This window comes from Leptonychotes weddellii, chromosome 6 (assembly GCF_054177405.1).
Source record: "Leptonychotes weddellii isolate Sample4059 chromosome 6, ASM5417740v2, whole genome shotgun sequence".
Taxonomy (NCBI): domain Eukaryota; kingdom Metazoa; phylum Chordata; class Mammalia; order Carnivora; family Phocidae; genus Leptonychotes; species Leptonychotes weddellii.
In genome coordinates this window covers 34,242,031-34,264,559 of record NC_138374.1, presented here as the reverse complement: position 1 = coordinate 34,264,559, position 22,529 = coordinate 34,242,031, and the positions used below count along the sequence as shown (strand labels likewise).

The 22,529-nt window shown below is 44.4% G+C and overlaps 1 protein-coding gene and 1 long non-coding RNA gene across 10 annotated transcripts; one reads left to right on the top strand and one right to left on the bottom strand.

Annotated features, from left to right (window-relative positions):
• Positions 1-3,493: 3,493 nt before the first annotated feature.
• HNRNPF (heterogeneous nuclear ribonucleoprotein F) lies at positions 3,494-22,466 on the top strand. 9 transcript variants are annotated; one of them, XM_081823874.1, is made up of 6 exons: positions 3,570-3,633; positions 3,972-4,036; positions 14,518-14,674; positions 15,532-15,669; positions 17,513-17,577; positions 21,028-22,466. In XM_081823874.1, the coding sequence occupies exon 6, from the start codon at positions 21,079-21,081 to the stop codon at positions 22,321-22,323; it is 1,245 nt and encodes a 414-aa protein (XP_081680000.1). In that variant the 5' UTR covers positions 3,570-3,633; positions 3,972-4,036; positions 14,518-14,674; positions 15,532-15,669; positions 17,513-17,577; positions 21,028-21,078; the 3' UTR covers positions 22,324-22,466. The 9 variants fall into 9 exon arrangements, with proteins under 9 accessions (XP_030881439.2, XP_030881436.2, XP_081680000.1 ...); XM_031025576.2 differs by lacking the exon at positions 14,518-14,674 and having other exon boundaries at positions 3,555-3,633; XM_081823876.1 differs by lacking the exon at positions 17,513-17,577 and having other exon boundaries at positions 3,571-3,633.
• Positions 12,135-14,521, bottom strand: LOC145722176 (uncharacterized). The gene is made up of 2 exons (XR_014146260.1): positions 12,623-14,521; positions 12,135-12,530 (listed from the first exon to the last, which is right to left on the bottom strand). It is a non-coding gene; the product is annotated as an uncharacterized LOC145722176 (long non-coding RNA).
• Positions 22,467-22,529: the final 63 nt, after the last annotated feature.

The following is a 22,529-nucleotide window of genomic DNA, read 5'->3' as shown; positions in this document are numbered from 1 at the left end:
CAAGCAAGGGGAGTGGGAGAGGGAGAAGCAGGCTTCCCGCGGAGCAGGGAGCCTGATGCGGGGCTAGATTCCAGGAGCCTGGGATCATGACCTGAGCCGAAGGCAGACGCTTAACGACTGAGCAACCCAGACGCCCCCTCAAATTAAAAAAAATCTTAAAAAAAGAAAAATAAAGAATTGAAAAGCACCTCAGAGCACTGGTTTATCTGTAATATTTTGTCCCCAAACAATGAAATAGTCAATGTATCAAAATGTCAACATTTCTTACATTTATAGTATCTGTAATTTTCTGCACATTTTAAATATTCCGTTTTTTTTTTAATGGAAGTTACTGAGAAAAAGAGGCAGAGAAGAGCTGCAAGCTGCCCTGCCTCTGGCACATCTTTTTTTCTTTCCACTCTTTATTGAGATATAATTGACATCTTATGGTCAATCTTGATGTACATCCTGATCCAAATGAAGTTTTCTGACTCTCCTGAGCCCCACAGAAATGAAGGTATCTAACTGTACATAGTTTTGTTTATAAGCATCTTTCATACATAGTTTATAATCAAGCTAAAAGCTCAGAGTGAAAACAGAGAGACCTTAGCTCACTAATGTCCAAGCCAAGGCTTTTTCCTTGCTTGCCCTGATGAGGAAATGGTCAAGGGATTGCCCAGTATCACCCAGTCCACCTGCAGTCTTCTGCTAGGCAAAAAAACCATTTAAGCAAGTAACTATTAAGCTCAGAGAGGTGCCATAATTCCTCTTTGACTTTTTAATACAAAGTGCGGTTTGAAATAACTGCAAAGTAATCCCTGAAGGAACTGAATCCAAGGGTCCAGCCTCCTGGAGTGATGACTTACTTCTTGAAGCATTCATGCTGCTTCAAAGGTGCATTTTTATTTTTCTTTTATTGGGGCGCCTGGGTGGCTCAGATGGTTAAGCATCTGCCTTCGGCTCAGGTCATGATCCCAGGGTCCTGGGATTGAGCCCCGCGTCAGGCTCCCTGCTTAGCAGGGAGCCTGCTCCCCCTGCTCATGTTCTCTCTCTCTGTATCTCTGTGTCTTGAATGAATAAACAAAAAAAAATCTTTAAAAAAAAATGCATTTTTCTTTTATTGACATAAAATTGTCATATAACATATTCATGTCCGGTGTATCACATAATTCAATATTTGCATATACTACAAAGTGATCACAAGTCTAGTTACCATCTGATACCATACAACTGACCTCCTTCACAAAGGTGTATTTTTCTATATTGGTCAAGAAAATTCTCCAGATGAGGTTGTGACTGCTGAACCAGCCTTCATCCCATCTGGGTTATCTCATCCCTCATCTCTGCCTACTAGAACACCTGGCCTCAAGGAGAAACATTACATTTGGACAGGCTCAATGCTGCTGTTGGACAGTTCAATTTGCTGTTTTACTTCATTCTTTACTTCTCTCAATGGGAAAGAAAGCCAGAAAAGGGGCTTGTTAGCCAGCCTGGAAGATCTCTCTCTTTTGGGTTCAAGAGTGCAGCACTTAAGAATGAGTGCATACGATAGAACCAGAGTGCTTCAGTGTGCCAACATTTATACCTGCCATCTACAGGTGTTTGTGACTCTGTACCTCAGTTCCCTTCCACTAAGTGGTGATGGTAGTAACATCTACTGCTGGATCGCTATGATGTTAAATGAAATTGAGTATTCAGAACCAGTACAAACCACAGTGAAGGTACAATACATGTAAACTATTGTTATCCTCATTGCTATCTGACAGATACTATGGCTTTGAATAAAAAAGCCTTCTCTGAGCCTTGGGGATCCTGCCTACCCATTGGCACTCTCCCGGGGAAGGTGGGAGCAAAGCTTAATGGGCAAAGTGTTCTTTCAAGGGATATTAACTGGAAAATTTTAATAGACTCCAGACAATAACAAACTTCTGTACCATTTGTTACAGATGAGTGGCTTCCACAGAAGAGCTCATGTTTGAAACTTAAAAATAGTCGTTGAAAGGTATTAAATTTGTGATAATCTATTTACATAAACAACGGGGAATAAAAAGGCAGGTCAGTCTCTTTGAGAGGATACATCTTGGGATGATCTTCACTTGTGAATTGTTTTTATTTTTTTAAGATTTTAAAAATTTATTTATTTGACAGAGACACAGCGAGAGAGGGAACACAAGCAGGGGGAGTGGGGGAGGGAGAAGCAGGCTTCCCGCTGAGCAGGGAGCCCAAAGAGGGGCTCCATCCCAGGACTCCTGGATCATGACCTGAGCTAAAGGCAGCCGCTCAACAACTGAGCCACCCAGGTGCCCTGGCTGAGTCTCTCTTAATGGACTACATGAACGTATTTCTTGGACCTGGCTTCGCAGTCCCTTAATTCTGAAGCACTATTTTTTGGGTATAATTTTAGTATTTGCCTCAGATTGGATGCTTGCATTTTATCTCCAGATCCAGACTTTTCTACAGTGTGACCTGTGATGGAGTCATTGTGGGCTTTCTTAAGAACACCTACCTGATTTTTATAGGACTCATTTTCTGTAATTTTGCTTAATTTTCTCCTTGTACATTTTCACCTCCCTTGAAAGCTCTTGCTTTTACTTTTCCCATTTTTCTTTTCTGGAATCAGCTTCTTCTGACAAGCTGCTCTTTCCTCTACTATTGTCATCCACTCATTATCTGCCACTATTCCAAGCATTTCCTTAATATAACCAGTGATTTTGAAATAATATGCTCTGCTAAACCTGTGATGAATGCCTTCATCTCTTCCTCTGAAGAGAGTCTCCAAAAATTAAAATGGTAATAATTACTAACCCCATAACACATCAAGAAAATCTCCACTGGGTAGCCATTTCCACCCACCCTGTAGTCTCAGGTGTTCTGACTGAAAACCTTGCATTCTCCCTGGGTCTTTTGGGTCACCTTCAGAGACTGGGGTCTTAGCCCAAGTGATAATCATGGGAGCCACCTCAGTAAACCTGTTAATCCTTCCCTAAATCCTGCAATCGGAGCCGCCTTTATCTGTCTCGTGTTTTCGCTTCCTATTTCTTCCTCGACAGGAAATAACCCTCATTTTCTTCTCACGTTGGTCTTCAATCCGGGAGTCCTTTGAGCTCACTGTTTTGGGAGGGACTCTCCTAGTCAGGACATTCAGGAGCTCAATACTGCTGCTTATCATGGGCGCCTGGGTGGCTCAGTCGGTTAAGCGGCTGCCTTCGGCTCCGGTCATGATCCCAGAGTCCTGGAATCGAGCCCCGCATCGGGCTCCCTGCTCAGTGGGGAGCCTGCTTCTCCCTCTCCTCCCCGCTCAGTGTTCTCACTCGCTATCTCTGTCTCTCGCTCTCAAATAAATAAAATCTTAAAAAAAAAAAAAAATTAAAAAAAAAATACTGCTGATCAGACACGCCCCTCCCTTCCCCCCGCCCAAGAAGGGCTCGCCCTGGTCCCGCCGCTCCAGTCTCAACACCACCCGCTTCCACAGGCCCCAGCCCTGCCCCGCGCCCTGCCGACCAATCCTTGGCTCCGCTCCATGCGCGTCACAACGGCGCCCTCGCGGTCCCGCCCCCGGACGCCCGCCGCGGAGGCCCCGCCCCGCCACGCTCTTTGCGTCCTTCCGGCTCCGTGGTGGAAGTAGCCCTTCGCCGCGTCTTCCTGGAGAAGAAGGTGGGGTTCCGCGGGTAAACCGGCCGGCGCTCACGCCGGCAGCCGGAAGTGGGGCGGGGGCGCGGGCTCCCGGGGCTGTTGCTCCTGGGGCTGTTGCTCCTGGGTGCTGGGGTGCAGGGCCGAGCGGGAATCGGGCAAACCCAGAGCAGCGAGGCTGAGGTAAACGGCGCGTACGCCCGACGGGCGGGAGTTGTGCACTCGGGCCTGCCGCGCGCCAGACCCCGCCCCTCGGAGGCCCCGCCCAGGGCGTGCTGCCAGGGGTTTCCATGGTGATGGTAAACAAGCCTCAACTGCCTCAGCTACAACTGCCAAGTTCCCCGCGTTCCACTCTCCTCTAGGTGCTCAGAGGGACGATCGAGGTGCCGGATGTGAAGAGCGGGAGAGTGGAGGCTCGGAGCCCGAGGTGAGGGGCGGGACGGGCGGCGGGTTCGAGGCCGAGGGCCGCACAACTGGAACCGACCGAGAGCTGGGCCCTTGGGTGTGGGGACAGCGGGACTGAAATTTGGAGTCGGGGGAGGCTAGGTCTGAAATCAGGGGCCTCACACACGGAAACCGAATGGGGACTGGGCACATAGGGGCTGCGGACGGCGGGGCTGAGAGTTGGGGTCGGGAGAGGTAGGATCTGAGGTCAAAGGCCGCTTACTGGGGTACAAACCGGGGACTGAGTTCACTGGGGTCAAGGGTGGCGGGGCTGAGATTTGGGGTCGGGGGAGGTGGGGTCAGAGGTCAACGGCCTTACACTCAGGGACTGGACCACGGGCTGAGATTTAGGGCTGGGGGAGGTAGGGCCCGCGGCGAGGAAGGGAGGAAAGGCCTAATGGGGACTCCAGGGGTAGCAGAGCTTGAGCGCCCCTGCCAGGAATAGCGTGAGGGCACCTGGCAACCGTGGGAGAGGGGCTTCATTTAAAAATGAAAGCAGTACTTTCACGTGGTTGAGTTGCACCAGACTGGTTGGGAACTGACTCCTCCCCCCTCCCACGTTCCCGCTCGCTGAGCCTCCACTCTCGGTCTTTGCGGCCTTTTCTTCCTCTCCGTGCGGCGTGCGGGTCCTGAGCGCCAGTCTGCGTTTTGTCTCCTGCTTTTAGAGGTATAGTGTCTGCATTTTGGGTAGAAACTCTGGTTCTGGTGATCTTTGCCTGGTGACTATACTTCTGCCGAGCGAGCTTAATCGGCCGTTTCTTTTTCCTTGTCTTTTATTTCTTTGTATCCTTGAACGTATTTTTTGCTAATTTTTGACTGCGCCTAAGAAACTTCTGGAGACTGCCGGCGCTCGCGTTGCGCCCTCTACCTTCAGCGTTCCCGCGTGGTTCACTGAAAGTGGCGCTGGGCGGCCTGGTGACGCCGAGCGAGTCTCGGGGACTCGACCGACCCTGGTCTTTTATAGACGTGGTTGGGAGGCCACAGGCCCCTCCCCGTTGGTTTGTACCTTTAAGGAGCTCTCAGGTTCTTGCCAGACAAATCCCCAGACCCGGGAGACCCCCCTCCCCAGCTCCTGCGGGACCTCCCCCCACACCCACCCCCGCCCCCGCCCGGCGTCCCTTGGGTCCCGGCCCGCCTGTCCGCTGTAAGCTCTTCGCAGTAGTTTATTTCCCTGAGGCCCTAGGACGAAGGAACGTGCTTCCTTCTCTAGTTCTCACAACTATCGGGGGTGGGCCTCCGGGCTCCTATCTGCCACTGCGGGCCGCGTGCGTGGCGGGAGAGGAGTCCGCGAGCGGCTGCGCGCTAAGGGGGGGAACCGCCCGGTGGGGCCCCGGGGAGGGGGGCAGCGCCTCAGGTATTCGGAACCTGGTGGAGCTGGAAGAGTTTTGAAGACTTCAAATACCCTTTCAGTTCAAAACATTGTCGGAATTACCTATCTTAATGTAGTTCTATTACTTTTAGTCACGTTTTTAAAGGTTAACTATTTGTTTCTGAATTCCTAGTAAGAATGAAAATACCTCGGCTTCTCCGGTTAGACAAAAAATGTCAGTGAAAAGTGATGTTTTCACTATTAATTTCTAGACACGATTCTGCATTTTAAAATAAGTGAGTAAATTTCTACTTTTAATGAATTTTGGGAGCGATTGCTGATGTTACTAGTTAATGTTTAAGCAAGCCCATCTTCAGTCATCTCTTGTGCCCGTATGCATTTTGTAAATTGATTAGGCTTATTCTATATTACGGTCTCCTTTTTATTTTTATTTTTTCTATTTTAACATTCTTTTTGTGGTATTTGCTTTTTTTGGATTTTTTTTTTAATTGGCAAGTGACTGGTTTTCATTTACGTTTATTGGTACAAAGGTCTCAGTAAACATAAAATAATTCAAGTAAAAATGTGAATTGATTTAAGCGAAAAGACTGATTTAGGTTAGTCCTCAGATACGGCCAAAACTGTGAAGGAAGAGTGTGGAGACATATGGTGCCCATCCAGGATAAGTGCCTCCAGGGGCTGCAAAAATGGTAACGGGTCTCCTGAATCTGAGCTTTGGCTCTCAGACTTTTTGTAGAAGCACATTACTGGGTCCAGGCACAGAGCTAAGAGTTTGATAGTATTTTTAAGTCACATGCTCATGACCAGTCTGTAAGGGGGTGGGGGAGTATTGGCATTATCCTTGTTGTACAGATGAGAAAATGGAGGCCCAGGGGGAAAATGAAGTCACTTGCCCAGGGAGGGAATAGGACTCAGGTCTGTCTGACAGGGACAGCCCTCCTCTGCCAGGGACCCTGCTCCCATCTTACTGGCCGGAATTGGAGTTCTTGTGGAAAACAAGAGGCAGGTAAGAGGGAGAATCCGGCTCATCTAAAGCCAAGTCTGGCTTATTTGACAGCAAATCCCAGACATAATAAGGTTTTTATCCATAAATATTTTAGCTTATATTCTACAGATTTTTTTGAAAAAATATAACTACAGTACCATTATCACACCTGAAGAAATAATTCCTTGAGATCATCAAATACCCTGCGTTCAAATGCACCTGCCCGTATAATCCAATAATATTTTTTTTATAGCTGGCTTGAATTGGAATCCAAACAAGGTCCCACCTTATATTTGGTAGATAATCTCTCTCTCAGATTCTGTTAATCAGAGCAGCGCTGTCCAGTGGAAATATAATGCAAGCCACATATGTAATTTCATATTTTTTAATAAACATGTTCATTCTAATAATTTAGTTTAACATGTTCAAAATATATCATGTAATTTTTAAATTACTTTTTTTTTTTCAAATTTTCAAAATCCAGTGTGTACTTTATATTTACAGCACATCTCGATTTGTACCAGCCACCTTTTAAGTGTGAACAAGTAACTACCTTATTAGTGCTATCTAGAGGTTCTCTTTTCTTTATTGAATAAATCAGGTGAGTGTCACATACTGAGTTCCTTCCTCAGGCTTTGGGTTTTTCTGATTACATTCAATGGTGGTGTCTCAATCTCTGACCTCTGCATTTCCTGTAAAATGGTAGTTACCTCTAAAGGCTGTTCTGGTTCTGCTGAGATTATCTTTTTGGAAAGAATACTTCATTGGAGGTGCTGTCTACTCCTGCCGAAGCACTTACTTGTGTTCCCCCTTTGTGATGTTAGCAGCCATTGATGGTCTTTCCCTAAATCCATTGTTTTGTTAATATTTCTAAATTAGTGACACTTTAAATATTCCTTCTCATTTATTAGTAGGAATACTACTAGAGAGAGGAAACTTTCTTTGTTAATCATTTGATTATTCTGTTGTACTTTATAAATGGTAGGTTAAGTTTATGATTCATTCCTGATGTTTATCAATATCCAACATAATTTAGTGATCTCTAGCATGTGCCCAAGATGCTTTTTCTGGTATCATTATGAAGTCATGAGTTCTAACATACAGGATGTGTTTTAATCCACTGTGGCTTTTATTCTCTTTGGTGCACAAATTACCCAGTTTGTGGCCAGTGGGAGCCCTTCAGATTGGTTCCTGACTTTCTTGACACAACCACAGTGGTCTTTGACTCCTTCCTTAGTTTAAGGTGTAATACCTCATTAAGTGGGTCCACCAAAGTTTATTCAGCTGGACTTCTAGTGGTGGGCAATTGGGTTGTTTCTAGCCTTTTCCTATTAGACTATACCTCTAACCCATTTTCCTTTTTGGGTGGTTGGACTGTATTAAGGATATTAATGTTTTGGGGGAAAATTGGAAATGTCTTTCCCGTTTTATCATTGGTATTTTTGCTTAACTTGGTGTTTTTTAGCTATGCATAAGAGGTTTGGAGGCTTTTGTTCTGGGTTTTTGTTTGTATTTATGTAATGAAATTTTTCAGTATTTTCTCATATTCTGGGTTTTGGGTCATGATCAGGAAAGTTTTCCCTACTCCCAGTTTATAGGGGAATTCATCAGTTTCCTTTTTTTCCTTATATTGTTTAGGTATTTCTTAGCATTTCTCATAAAACTTGAAAAATTCTTAGTTAACTCATTTGAGCTTCATTAATATGTCTGTGACAGATTGCAAGGATTGACTTTGAAATTATGAGCTACAGTTGCATTTTTGGAATAAACCCAATTTGGTCATGATTATTGCTTTGTGTATTGCTGGATTTGGTTGGGTGATAATTTCTTTAGGATCTTTTCATCTGAGTTCATGGGCAAAATTAGCCTGTGAAACTCAATAAACTAATTCTAACACTCTTGGAAATGGAAAACCAATTCCAGGTTGATTGTAGACCAAAACATAAAAATGTAGATGAAAACAACAGAGCTCTTGAAGTTTAAAAAAATATCCATATGGCCTTGGCCTAAGAAAAAGATGTCTTTAAACACAGCACAAAAAGTGATAATCATTAAGGGGGAAAAAGACTAGAATGAAAAATCCTGAATTCCTGTTAGGTTTCCCTGACAGTATGGCTCTTTTACAAAAATTCTCACCTAGTGTGAATATTACAAATTCCTCACCCTCTTATAAGTCTATCTACATTGCAGAGATGATCCATTATTGGCATCTCCATAGGTTTTTGTTCTGCTTTACACAAAATTTGTTTAGAATTACGCTGTCCAATAGAATATTAATGACAAATTTGTTTCATATTTGAGATATAGTTCACATACCATATAGTTCACCCAGTTTAAAGGGTACAAATCAGGTTTTTAGTATATTCACAATGTTGTGAAAACCATCATTACTACTACCTAATTCAAGAACATTTTCTTACATTGAAATACCTTTAAGCATTCCTGGGATGAATTCCATTTGGTCATCGTGTGTAACTTTTCTTACATGTTGAATTCAGTTTGTAGTATTTTGTTGAGGAATTTTGCACCTGTCCTCATAAAGGATATTAGTATGTAGTTATCTCTTCCTGTGATGTCTGTCTGGTTTTGGTATCAGATTGTATTAGTTTAACTAGGGCTGCCATAACAAAATACTACAGACTGGGTTATAACAGAAATTTATTGTCTTGGAGTTATAGAGGCCAGAAATCCTAGATCAAGGCATCAGTCAGCAGGGTTGGTTCGTTCCTTCTAAGGGCCACGAGGAAATGATATATTCCAGACCTCTCTCCTTCGTTTGTTAGATGGCTGTCTTCTGTGTTTTGCATCATCTTGTCTGTGTCCAAATTTCCCCTTCTTGGAGGGATATCAGTCATAATGGAATATGGCTCATTCTGATGACCTCATTTTGTAAAAAGACTATCTCCAAATCTCACATTCTGAGGTGCTGAGGTTAGGACTTAAGCATCTAAATTTTGGACACACATTTCAGCCCATAAAATAGGGTAACACTGGCCTTAGGAGAATGAGTTGGGATGTGTTTTAATATTTAATTTAGTATATTTGAAAATATTTTGATCGACTATTATCCAAAATAATACTTTAATGTGTAATCAATATTTTAACATTGAGATGTTATGTTCTTTTAATCTTTGCAATTTGGTGTGCGTTTTATACTTACAGCACATCTCAATTTGTACTTGTCACTTTCAAGTGTTCAGTAGGCACATGTGGTTAACGATCATATTTTTATCCTTTGTACCCAGTTTGTTCTTTCTCCAAAGCCATTTTTTTCTATACTTTAAATTTAGGAGTTTTAGCAACATATGCCTAGGTTGTGTCTTAAAAATATCTGTTGGGAACTACACGACTACGTATATCTTAAGCCAGGAAAATCTCCCTTTCATTCTTTATCTGTTCTCCTGCCTCCATTTGTGTCTTTTTCTCCTTCTGGAATTCCTATTATTGACATGTTATTTCTTTTGTCTTGTGTTACATCCGTGTGCTCCAAATTTCATCTTTTTCCCTTTCTGTTTCTTTCTCTTTGTTTTGAGATCTTTCTTCCACTTGGTTTTTGAGGCCACTGTACTTTATTATTAATTTTATATTCAAAATTTTAGTACTAAAACAGTTTTATATTCTGTAATTGAGTATCTGAAAGTGCTCATTTTATTTTTCTGTTAAAAAAATTTAAGTGTTTTGTCCAGCACTTCTCGTTCCCTTAAAACTGTCTACTGTTCTAAGCTGTTGTCTGAATGGATGGTATTCTCTCCGGGTGCTTGAGCCACTCTCCTGTGCATTGTCATGTTTCTTTCCTCTTGGATCTGTTCTCCACTCTCCCAGGGCAGTGTGCTCTGGTCCCCTGAGCGGCAAACACTGAGCACAAGATGCTACAGCAGTCTTCGCTCCTATGGCAGCTGCATGGGACCTGACAAGGTGTCAGCTCTCCACAGAGCCCCAGGAGGAAGCTGTAGGCCCCTTGAGGGGCTGTGGGCATGTACTGTAACCATCTCTCTGGAGACCATGAGTGTAACCCACAAGGCCTCCTGAGGCCTTTGCCCGGCTCTAGGATCTAAATGGTCACCCACCCAGGGGCTGCTTACTCAGGGGAAAGAGCTACAGGAAGGTTGGTAGGGGAGGTGGTTGGGAGACTGCTTAGCAATTGTATTTTCTTTAACAACCCCCCCTCCTTAAATTTGTTAGCTATGCTGAATATTTCTTGTGGGGAGAGCACTACCAATTAATAGAGATGATGAAATTTTTCCCTCACTTGAAAACAGATTTTATCTTTAGCAATGGAAGTCAAATAGCAGTGTTTCTTTTTATGAAAACTTCATCTGATAATATATTTTTTTCCTCTGTGGTAACTTAGATTTTGATTCCTGAGTCACCTGCAGAATGCAGTCAATAATACAGAGCAACAGTTGCTTGTTCTATGTTGGGTAAAAATTTGTCCCTTATGTCAATTTTAATATAAGCATTATAGATATAATTTACTTAACATCACATACTATTTTTGCTTTTTAGTTAACACAGCTTCTGAGAAATGAACATTGAGGGGAAGTGTATTATTACCCCATACTTAGCTACAGTATGTAAACTAAAAGCCCGATAATGAAAAGATAATGGAAAACAGCTTTCCTGTTGCATACAGATCATATATATCTCCTTTGATGGATAAAAATGTAGTAATAGCAGTAAACATTTAGAATGTTAATAACATTTAATGATCCATCTACAGCTTCTCCTTAATAGCTCTGAGGTAGCTTTGTGTACTGAACTTGGCTTGTACAAATTAGGGTCAGAGTTGTCACACTTAAGATGCCTCAGCCCCTTGAAATTTGGCACAACTGTGTGAGGGTGTGCTTTCTTGAAGTAGTTGGTTCAGAACTACATCATATTCTCGAGTATTTGACAGCAAGAAATGTTTAAGAGCCACTGAATTGGGACTTTATAGAGTTGCTGGGTTAGGAGAGACATTTGAGGTTTCCAGTGGAACAGGAAAACTATCCATAACAAATTAGGGGTCTGGGCTCTGCTCATATACTGTCCCTAGACAGGGAATTGCTTTTTCTCCAGACCCATCTTGGCTCCTCAAGTGGAAAACAGACATAAGCAGCGGAAATAATATCTAAAATTCTCTTGTGAATTTAATAAGAACTGAGTATGAAGATTAAAAGGATTCGCCATGAGTTGCCAGGCTGGCTCAGTTGGCAGAGCATGCGACTCTTGATCCTCAGGGTTGTTAAGTTTGAGCCCCACATTGGGTGTAGAGGTTACTTAAAAAAAAAATCTTCGGGGCCCCTGGGTGGCTCATTTGGTTAAGCGTCTCCCTTCGGCTCAGGTCATGATCCAGGGTCCTGGGAGCTCAGCAGGGCAGCCTGCTTCTCGCTCTCCCTGCTGCCCCCCCACCCGCCCTTGTGCTTTCTCTGTCAAATTAAAAAAAAAAAAAGGATTCACCACAAAGTAAAATATTTATAAAAAGCAACCAATACAGAAACAGACCTTGGCAAAGGGGTACTTTTAAAAATATAAAGAATTTGAACAAGCATTCAGGGAGGAATAAATAGGATAATGCACAAAGGAACAACAAGAACAAAAATAGGGTCTTCTAAAAATCTCCTTTTATACCTTATGTATTTATTGGGGAAAAAAGTTTCACATTCCCACCCCTACTCATGCTTAGGATCTGTTTAAATGTCACTTCCTCAGAGCCCCAGTGTAAATTAATCCCCATTGTCTAGTTTTGGGTCATTCAGAATTTGTCATCATACATGTATTTCTTCATTTTTTTTTTTTTTTTAAGATTTTATTATTTGTCAGAGAGAGCTTAAGCGGGGAGGAGGGGCAGAGGACGAGGAGAAACCAGGTTCCCTGCTGAGCAGGGAGCCCTTTTTCTTCATTTTTTTAATTGATTTCCTAGTCCACTGCTCTGTGGATCTAGCACAGTGCCTGCATTTTTTAAGTGCACAATATTTCTGAGTTAATAAATGACTCTCCCAAGTTTGGTAAATTTTTATCTACTGCACATCACTCAAATCTTCGCACAGTTGCTTCATTTCTACCACAATGTTTTTATTTCAGGGTACCATCAGTTTTTCCTAAACTTCATCTCATTGCTTCCCATCTCCTCTCCATGCATCTGTTCCCACCATTTGTTTTCCAGCTAGCAGCTAGACTGTTCTGTTGAAAAGCAGAAACACAAATTATACCACATTCCATTTTGAAACAATTTAAATGACTTCACATTGGTCTTAGACTAAAGTACAAAATACCAAACCAGGCTTTCAAGGCTGTGGAGGATCTTCCTCTGCTTTCCTCTTTTCAACGGTCTAGGTCTAAGCACAACCTGCTCCTGGTGTCTTTGGTACAGGTTGTTCCTTCAGGCAGGAAGCGTATCATGGCCGATCAATTATTAACCATGGCCTCCCCGGCGTCATCAACCACTTAAGCCAAGAAGGCATATGTAAAACTACTTAACTGCAACAAATACATTCAAATAAAATGAGAAAACACATACTAATCATATAAATTACCAAGATTATATTTTGAAGAGGTTTTCAAGAAGTGAAATAAATGCTTATGAAGTAGTCAAGGTACCTCAGCTCTGTAGAGAGAATTCTTTCCAAAAACAAGCCAATTTTGTGGTTTAATTTTTCTTCAGAATACTGTTTTACTTCTCTTGAATTCATGAGTGTTTAGTGCCTGTGTATAACTTTCCATGGAGTGGCTGGATTTTCATTCTTGTTACCCAGCTTCCACAATCAGGGACAGTTTTTCTTTACATTCCCCACCTAGTAATTTTTAAACAAATCCCAGCCAACACACTTGTTTCATCCACAGATATTTCCAGTGAATGAAACTCTAGAAAGTAATTCCTTTATTTTTAAACACAACTACAATTCTATATCTAAACTAAGTAAATATACTTTAATATAAAAAACTTTAATATCAAATTTTTAGTCAGTGTTCAAATAATCTCAATGTTTATCACTTTGACTCAAAATCAAATATGCCCCATATGTTGTGAATCCATGATAAATCTCTTAAATTTCTTTTATTCAGTAAGTATTCACTTGGTCTTTTTCCTTGGAGCTATTTTGTAATGAAGGACTGAACTCCTTTGCTAGAGTCTGGCTTCACATACTCTCACCAAAGTAGGTTCCTCTTCCCTATAAATCCTATTCATTTCATAGTTATTTCTAGTAAATAGATTCATACAACTTTCTTTTCTTAAATAATTTCATTACTAAAAGTATTTAACATACAGAAAAATAGACAAAAGTATAAGGAGACTCCATGTACCCATCGCCCAGTTTCCACAATTACTAAATCATCACCCGTTTGTTTCATCTGTAATCCCACTCCGTCCACTCAGAATCAGATTCTAGACATCAAATATATCTCTTAAGTATTGACTCCAAAAATAAAATCATAGCACCATAATTACAGCTAAACTTTTTAAACTCCTTAATATAAAATTTAGTCACTGCTCACATTACAATTGCTTTATTTTATTTTTTTTAAGATTTTACTTATTTGACAGAGGGCAAGCGAGCACTAGCACGGGGAGCGGCAGGGAGAGGGGAGAAGCAGGTTTCCCTCGGAGCAGGGAGCCTCACGCCGGGTCGATCCCACGACCCTGGGATCGTATCTGAGCCGAAGGCAGGCAGACGCTTAGCCAACTGAGCTACCCAGGCCCCCCTGCAGTTGCTTTAATAATTATTTTCAAGATTGTTCTTTTGAACTCGGATACAGAGGTTCATGAAACGTAATTCTTTGTTGGATATTAAGAATTGCGAGTTTTGGGGCGAGTTGTAAAATTAATCTTTTAAATTGATGAAAAATATTTACATGTCTATGGCCAAATATATAAAACAAGGTCACGTATATACAAAGAGGTTCTGCCTTTTGTCTATTAGTTTCCATTGTAAATTCTTCCTGCTTCCAGAGGTTTTTTCAGATTTTTTTTTTTTTTAAATTTCACGGTTTCTCCTTCCCCATAAATCGTCCCCATCTACCCCTCCCCTGCGCTGGTACTCTGGACTTTTCCCCATCCTGGCACCTTCCTGAGAACTCACTCAGAACGGTCTTCCTCGTTGCTTTTCTTCCCTCCTTCCTCCCACTTCCTGCCTGGGCCGACCGCGCGGGCCGCGGGCCGCACCTGCAGGGCGCGTTTCCATTGGTGACATCTTGGCGGGCCCATCGGTGGCACTTCCTCCTTTACACCCCGTGACCCACGTCCGGCCCGCCGCCCTCAGTCACGCGGCCTCTGCCTCCGGGACGCAGCCCCGCGCGCCGGCCTTCCGGACTCCGGACCCGTCGTGGTGAGCCGCCGCGAGCGGACGACCCCCACCCGCCCGCCCATCCACCCTCAGTCAGCCCCCAGTCCACCCCCCCACCTCCCGCGAGTCCCGGGAACTCGTCCCCTGTCCCCACAACTTCCCCCCCCCATCCCGCCCGCTCCGGGAACTCTTTTCTTTCCCCTCGTTGCCCCAGGAACTCTTCTCCCCCCGCGTCCCTACGGCCCCAGGAAGTCCCCCCGACCCGACCCAGGAGCTCCGCCCCCCACAGGTCCCGGGAACTCTTCCCTGGCCGCCCCAGAAAGCCCCCCCTGACTCGGGAGCTCCGCCCCCTCCCCCGCGGCTCCGGGAAGCCGGGACGGAGAACTCGGCCCCACCTCACTCCCTCCTAGGCGACGTTGGCGACCTACCCCCCCCCCCGCTTCAGTACGCTACCCCCCACCCGGGCTCTCCCCTCCCACCACCCGGCCCGGGAAACCTTTGCCCAGTGACCTCTTTCCCCTCCCCCCCTCCCGCTCTGCCCGGGAAGCCTCTCTCCCCCTCCTCCCTCCCTCCTCCCTCGGCTCGTCCCGCCCCCGCCCCGGAAGCTCCCGCTGACCCCGCCCAGGCCCCCGAGAAGGGGCGCTCCGGTCTCCCTTTTTCCTGTGGGGCCTGGCAGACGGTAGGGTCTCTGGCATTCGCCAGGTAGAGGCCGAGTGAGCCTCCCCCCAGCACCTCGTCCCCGTTTCCCCGCCCGAGGAGCTCGGCGCCTGCGACCGCCGCTGTGCTTCCCGCCGAAATCGCTCAGACGCGCCCCTGGCGGCCCGCGCGGCTGCGAGCTTAGCGCAGTTTCAATCCTCGTATGAGGCGTTTGCCCGCAGCCAGTTGAGTTTCATTTTCAGGTTAATAACAAAAGGAGACGCACCTGGACTTTCCCCGGAGCCTTCTGCGTTTTTAAGCGTCGGGTGGAATTAGGGGTCCTTTGGCTGTAAACCGCGCTTATTTGATGAAAATAGAAATCAGTCCTGCTCCCCTCAGCGGTAAGTCTTGAGCAAAAAAGTCAACTGCGTGATCCTGGGGAAGCGTCTCTGCTCACTGTGATTTAAAAGGTAGAACTTTGAGTAATTCGGACACTCAGGACAACCTGGCTCTTGAGTGCTGCCAGCTGCAGGTGAATATTTATTTACAAATAAGGGTGAAAATGCTTTAGGTCCTACTGCAGCACAAATAAGAGGGTGAAGCCAGGGTCCCACTTGAGTACCCCTCCCTGAACAGAGAGGATGGGAGTTTAAGCTGCCGTTGTACTCCGTAGATAAACCTTAATCAGTCATGGCATTCGGAGGCGCACCCTGTTTATCTTGATTGGATCTACCTGAATCCGAACTAAATCCCGTCTAACCAGTAGAGTGAAGGTGAGCCTCGCAGGAGTCCTAGGAGCCTGTTAGAAATGCAGAATCTTGCCCTATTCCATATCTATTGTTTTAAAAACTTTGCATTTTAACAACATCCATTCATGGGTGGTCTGTGCACACAACACAGTGCGCTCACCTGGGGGAGTTGTGCAAAAATCCTTGGTCACATCCTGTACATTACAGTTAAATTAGAATCTCCACGTGCAGGACCTAAAAGCAGTATTTTTTCACACTCCAGCGATTGCAAGGTAGTGCTCCGGTGAGACCCGTGCTGTCAGTGCTTCAGCATGTGTTCGCGCGTGTACGCGTCCCGTTTCAGTCTGGTGAAAATTGGCCTGTGTGTTTGGCCGCCCCTGCGGGTGCTTGCCCAAGGAGGGTTCCGTAGATGTTGGCCTGCAGACCACACTGGAAGGAGCTAGGAGCTGGGGTAAACCATAGAAGGGAATCAAGTCATTAAGATGCCTGGGTCCTTCTACTTTTTAGATTCCAATGTTCTAGGGGCACAGGGGAAGGACGGATGAAGCTTTTTGAAAGCCATCTTCCAGAGAATTTGAAGTTACTCTTTCTTAAATTGTAATACTTCACGTTTATACCGGGCTCCCCACCACCACCCAGATGGTATCTAATGTAGTAATACAGGAGGCTAGTAAAGGCAAATTTATCTTTAAGAAGACACGCTCAACGAAATTAACTTGACTTTCCCAGTTACACTTTTCCAAAATTAAGAATGTGGTTTAGTTCTTCGACATGCTCCGTGGATTTCACGTATCCTAGTCTTTGGGGACAGTTTCATCGCTTAGCTGTGGGCGATGGTAGTGATGATGTTTTTCTTGTTGAAAAGCATATTTCAAAATTTCTTCCCTTTATTCTCAAAGTCAGAGCAAATACAAGTCACAAGAAATGAAGTTACCAAATAAAACTGGGAAGGAAAGACGTTGAGTATCTCCACCCTACCCTCCTCCGCGTCCCCCCCACCCCCATGGTTTCTTGTAAATCGTAAATCATGTTGAACAATTCTAGAAATCAACTCTCCACGGAGCTCATCCCAGTAAAGATCATGCTGCCTGGGGTCTCACCTCCTGTCCCTTTTGTCCCTTCCCTACCCGGGACTGTTGTGGCCTTGCTCCACCCTCTCCCTTAAGAAGCCCCTCCCACCCGTGGTATTTAGATTTCCTCACAGAGCTTAGAGTTAGTTCTAAGTCTCCTCAAGGCTGGTGAGAGATTTCCCTGCTGTTAGCCTGTATTACCCTATGAAAAGGTAAACCTTTTGAATGCTGTGGGGTCAGTCCCAGGTGTGTGCTTTAGTTATGGAAGTCTCAGGGCTATAAAGGGCCTCCAGCAGCCCCAGTCCTGCCTCTCCTGAGGAGGAGGAAGGGAGCTGGAGTCCATTCCAGCCACAGCACCACCACCCCTGGTTGCCCTGGTGACTTTTGGGGCACTGAGGCAAGACGGCCGTATCACTCTTTTTTAGGACAGTTCGTTACCTACCAGGAGTGTCTCCGACTGTGGGCTTCCCCCCCCAGGTTGTTCTTTAAGGTGAGCTCTTTTAAGAAAAGTAATTTCTGTTTACATTTGATATATTTAAGCAGGACATTTCTTAACACGAAGTAAGATTTTTGTCATTAGCTTTAAATCTAATGTGGAGCACAAATCTACAGCACTCTAATACTGAATTTTAGTTAATGTGCTAAGTACTGTAAAACTCCACGAGGGATCCAGATGTTGAAGGTTCTGAGGGCAAAGTGAGGATATTGAGTTATATTTGCACCTAAAATTAGATTTTGTTTGTGTTCCATCAGAAGTTTAGAAGAATATGGAGTTAGCAAGTAGGACTCCTCGTGAGAAATGTAAGAGAACATTAATTCTGGAGTATAAATAAGCAATGAAAGTTTACATGTAGATATGTGTTTTAGAGAAGAATTCTCTTCACCTCGCCTTCAGAGAAGTCTTTTTGATTCTGGAACTTTATTTTCTGAACCAGAACATTTATAATCTGTACTGTACTATTACGTGTTTTAAGTAATTTTTATATGAAATGTTGGTGTTCATTTATGCTTCCTGCATGTCTTTTTCAGCCTAGACTGACATATTGTAGAGGGAGGTGTTGACCTCGCATGGCCATCAGTTAATCTCTTGCTAATCTTGGGCCTGCTGTGCTGGGGGTGGGGCCACAGTGGAACAGACAGTCTGTCCCTGCTAGGCTCTCCCAAGCAGTTTTGAAGACACATTTTTAAACATATCAGAGCAAGAGTGCTATGGGAGCATAGAACCATAAGACTTAATTTGTAGAAGGGGAAGGTCTTGTGGGAAGGTCGTATGTTTGAGCTGAGACCTTAAGGATTAGTTGGATTTAGCTAGACAGAAGGTTGGGTGGAGTATATGTGGGGAGGTAATTACCATGTGTGGTCAAATCCCAGGGAGCAGAAAGCCTGGCACATTCCAGGCACAGAAATGAATAAAGGAGTGGGGGTTTTTTTGCTGCTGCTGTTTTTTTTTTTTTTTTATGGGAGTGATGCAAGCTACATAAGTGTGTTGTAGGCCAAAGTTGCAAGGTCTAAGTACCCCCTTAGCTCTGTGGTTTGTGTTCCAGTTCCAGTGGGAAGCCACTGAGGATTTGGAACAGGAGAATGACAAAGTTGGTTTAGAACACTTGAGCTGCAGATTGGGTTGCAATAAGGGCTAGCCATTACACTTGGAGAAGTTTAAGAACCAGATAAGAATATCCTGGCATGGGCTCTTGGTACTGGAATTAGAAATGAGGAAGGAGAAAGGGATAGGAGGGCGATGCAGAAAGAAAAGGTTTTGACAATTGAAATCACAAAGGAATGAATTACTGAGTTCTTACTGTGCCATGGCAATGGCTAGGGACTGAGCATAGAATTGTGAGAAACCTTTATATTACTTGTTGAAATCAAAGGAGTTCTTGAGAAGGATTTAGGAATGTTAGGGTGGTGAATGAAATCACTCCAGAGAGCTAATGAAGTCATTGGATTTGAGGGCTTGGGCAAAGTTGTCCAAGGATTACTTCACTTTCTAGAACCTCAGGATGACAGGTAAGGCTATTTGTATCTGCAGCTGGGGTGCTATAGAAGAGTTTCAGAGAAAATGCTGCTTTTATTTATGGGGTATAGGGGCTATGGGGTAGAGTTTTGTATACCAGTCTGGGCCTCAGGAAACCTGAGGCTGGGGACTTGAGTGTCCTGGGCCCAGGGCTAGTTGACCATGGAGATCACATGAGGCTGCCTAGAAAGGGAATCACTGGAAGAAGCTGGGAAGAACATATCTAAGGAATTAATAGAAAACCAGGAGACGATGCATCATCAGGAGCCAGAGAGAAAGGATTTCCAGAGGGAGTGGTTAAATCCTGCTGTGGGAACAAGTAAAATGAAGATAAGAAAATTCTTTCTTGGCAAGGAGAGGTCTTGCCCTTTGGATGGTGAGGAGTAGAGGTGATAGTAGAGGCCTGCCTTCTGAGATTGTACTGAGGGGGTCAGCAAATCAGCAAGTAGCTGGAGGCAAAGTTGATGTCAGGAAAGGTATATTACGGCATTGGTTAGAAATGGGCATACTTAATTACTAAGGAGGTTGTCTTCAGTGAAGAGACTGTGAAGATAAATTTCTCTTGGCATCTGGGTGGGTCAGTTGATTGTCTGACTCGATCTCAGCTCAGGTCTTGACCCCCTTGGATCAGGAGGATTGTGAGTTCAAGCCCCGCATCGGGCTTATTCTTAGGCATGGAGCCCACTTAAAAAAATAATAATAATTTCTCTAGGTGAGTGGAGTTGGGACCAGAGCAGGATTGTGATCCTGCTCATGATATCAGCTAATAAGAGAAGCAACTCCTTGTTTATAAATTTCTAGACTTTGTGGTAGTTACTTCATTTGGTCTCTATTCTTTGAACCAGATGAGGTGATCAGTTGAAGGTAGGGGAGATTAGAATAGTTGAGGTTGCCATAGACAACCCAGGGCTTTGGGAGAGTGGAGGCGGGTGGAACTGTAGGCAGTGTTGAGGGCCCATTTTAAGGTTGGTGGCCCTGATTCTACAGTAGTCATTCTCAGCTGGGAGCATTTGGGAATATCTGGAGACCTTTGGGGTTGTCACACCTGGGGAGGGGGTGCTATTGGTGGCTAGTGGGCAGAGGCCACGGATGCTGTGTAATATCCTACAGCGCACAGGCCTGTTCCCCACAACAAAGAATTGTCTGGTCCAAAATACGAAACATTTTGCCTGGCTGTGTGCCCCTGAGCCACCCAGTATTAACCATAAAACATACTTAATCTTCCTGGGCTTTTTTTATTGGGCACATACAATAAAGGAGGAGGAACATATGAATTCTATTTGTTGTAGGGGGATGGACTGAAGTCATTACAAAATTATCCTTTTGCATGTTGGTAGTTTATAAATAAAGTGCTATGTAGAATGACTTCATCAAATACTTAAATTACTGAATTACTAAATTTATTAAAATTATGGTGAGTCAAAATGGTAGTTTGTCAATAATTTGGTTTTATCTGATACTAGTGCAGTTGAGCATTTCCTGTTACAAATTTGCTCTGCCTTTTTTCTAGTAACAAGAAAATGTCCTTTTACTTGAGCAATGTAATAATCTCATGTTTACCTCCAGTTCTGAAAAGTTCTCTCACTATTTCTAAATATTGGCTTATTTCATTCTTTTGTCTTCCCTTCTAACTTAAAATAATTTGACTGTTAGAATTGATAGGTCTTGGCTTGTTGACTGAAACTTCCAGATCGCTATTTATTTTTTTAAGACTCATAATTTGTTCTTTTTCAGTCTGTCTGTGAGTAATACATACATCTTTGGGGAGACCTGGGATTGAATCTCAGCTCAAATGTATTCGGTGTATTTCTTAACATATTTTACTCTTCTTTTTTCATCTGTAAAATCAGGAAAACAAGATTTACTGCATATTCTTGTATATAATAAGTGAAAAATTATGTAAAGTAGTTTTTGCTTTCTTTTCAGCCACAAAAAGCTGCACCCAAGCTTGTTTGACGTCTGTCCTCTCAAGTGTCCATGATGCTGGGCCCCGAGGGAGGTGAAGGCTTTGTGGTCAAGCTCCGTGGCCTGCCCTGGTCCTGCTCTGTTGAGGATGTGCAGAATTTCCTTTCTGACTGCACAATTCATGATGGGGCTGCAGGCGTTCATTTCATCTACACTAGAGAAGGCAGGCAGAGTGGTGAGGCTTTTGTTGAACTTGAATCAGAAGATGATGTAAAAATGGCCCTTAAAAAAGACAGGGAAAGCATGGGACACCGGTACATTGAGGTGTTCAAATCCCACAGAACCGAGATGGATTGGGTGTTGAAGCACAGCGGTCCAAACAGTGCTGACACCGCCAATGATGGCTTCGTGCGGCTTCGAGGACTCCCATTTGGATGCACCAAGGAAGAAATTGTTCAGTTCTTCTCAGGGTTGGAAATTGTGCCAAACGGGATCACATTGCCTGTGGACCCCGAGGGCAAGATTACAGGGGAAGCCTTTGTGCAGTTTGCCTCCCAGGAGTTAGCTGAGAAGGCCCTAGGGAAGCACAAGGAGAGAATAGGGCACAGGTATATTGAAGTGTTCAAGAGCAGTCAGGAAGAAGTTAGGTCATACTCAGATCCACCTCTGAAATTCATGTCTGTACAGCGGCCGGGGCCCTATGACCGCCCCGGCACAGCCAGGAGGTACATTGGCATTGTCAAGCAAGCGGGCCTGGAGAGGATGAGGTCTGGTGCATATAGTGCAGGCTATGGGGGCTATGAGGAGTACAGCGGCCTCAGCGATGGCTACGGCTTCACCACTGATCTGTTCGGGAGAGACCTCAGTTACTGTCTCTCGGGCATGTATGACCACAGATACGGAGACGGCGAGTTCACTGTCCAGAGTACCACTGGGCACTGCGTCCACATGAGAGGGCTGCCATACAAGGCCACAGAGAACGACATTTACAACTTCTTCTCTCCACTCAACCCTGTGAGAGTCCATATTGAGATTGGCCCTGATGGAAGAGTGACAGGCGAAGCCGATGTCGAGTTTGCCACTCACGAAGAAGCTGTGGCAGCTATGTCCAAAGACCGGGCCAACATGCAACACAGATACATAGAACTTTTCCTGAATTCCACAACTGGGGCCAGCAATGGGGCATATAGCAGCCAGATGATGCAAGGCATGGGGGTGTCAGCCCAGTCCACTTACAGTGGCCTTGAGAGCCAGTCTGTGAGCGGCTGTTACGGGGCTGGCTATGGAGGCCAGAACAGCATGGGTGGATATGACTAGTTTTGTGGGAGCATTTGAGTTACTGCAATCATTTTCACAGGCAGCCAACAAGCAGTGAAAAGCAATTATTACTCTAGAGGAAGCTGTGGGACCCATTTTGCACCATGAGTTTGTGAAATCTGGATTAAAAAATTACCTCTTCAGTGTTTTCTCATGCAAACTTTATTCTAGCATGTGATATTGAGTAAACTAAAACTATTTTCAGC

Excerpts from the sequence above, each read along its gene's own strand:
- HNRNPF (XM_031025579.2), top strand. The coding sequence starts at position 21,079 with ATGATGCTGGGCCCCGAGGGAGGTGAAGGCTTTGTGGTCAAGCTCCGT.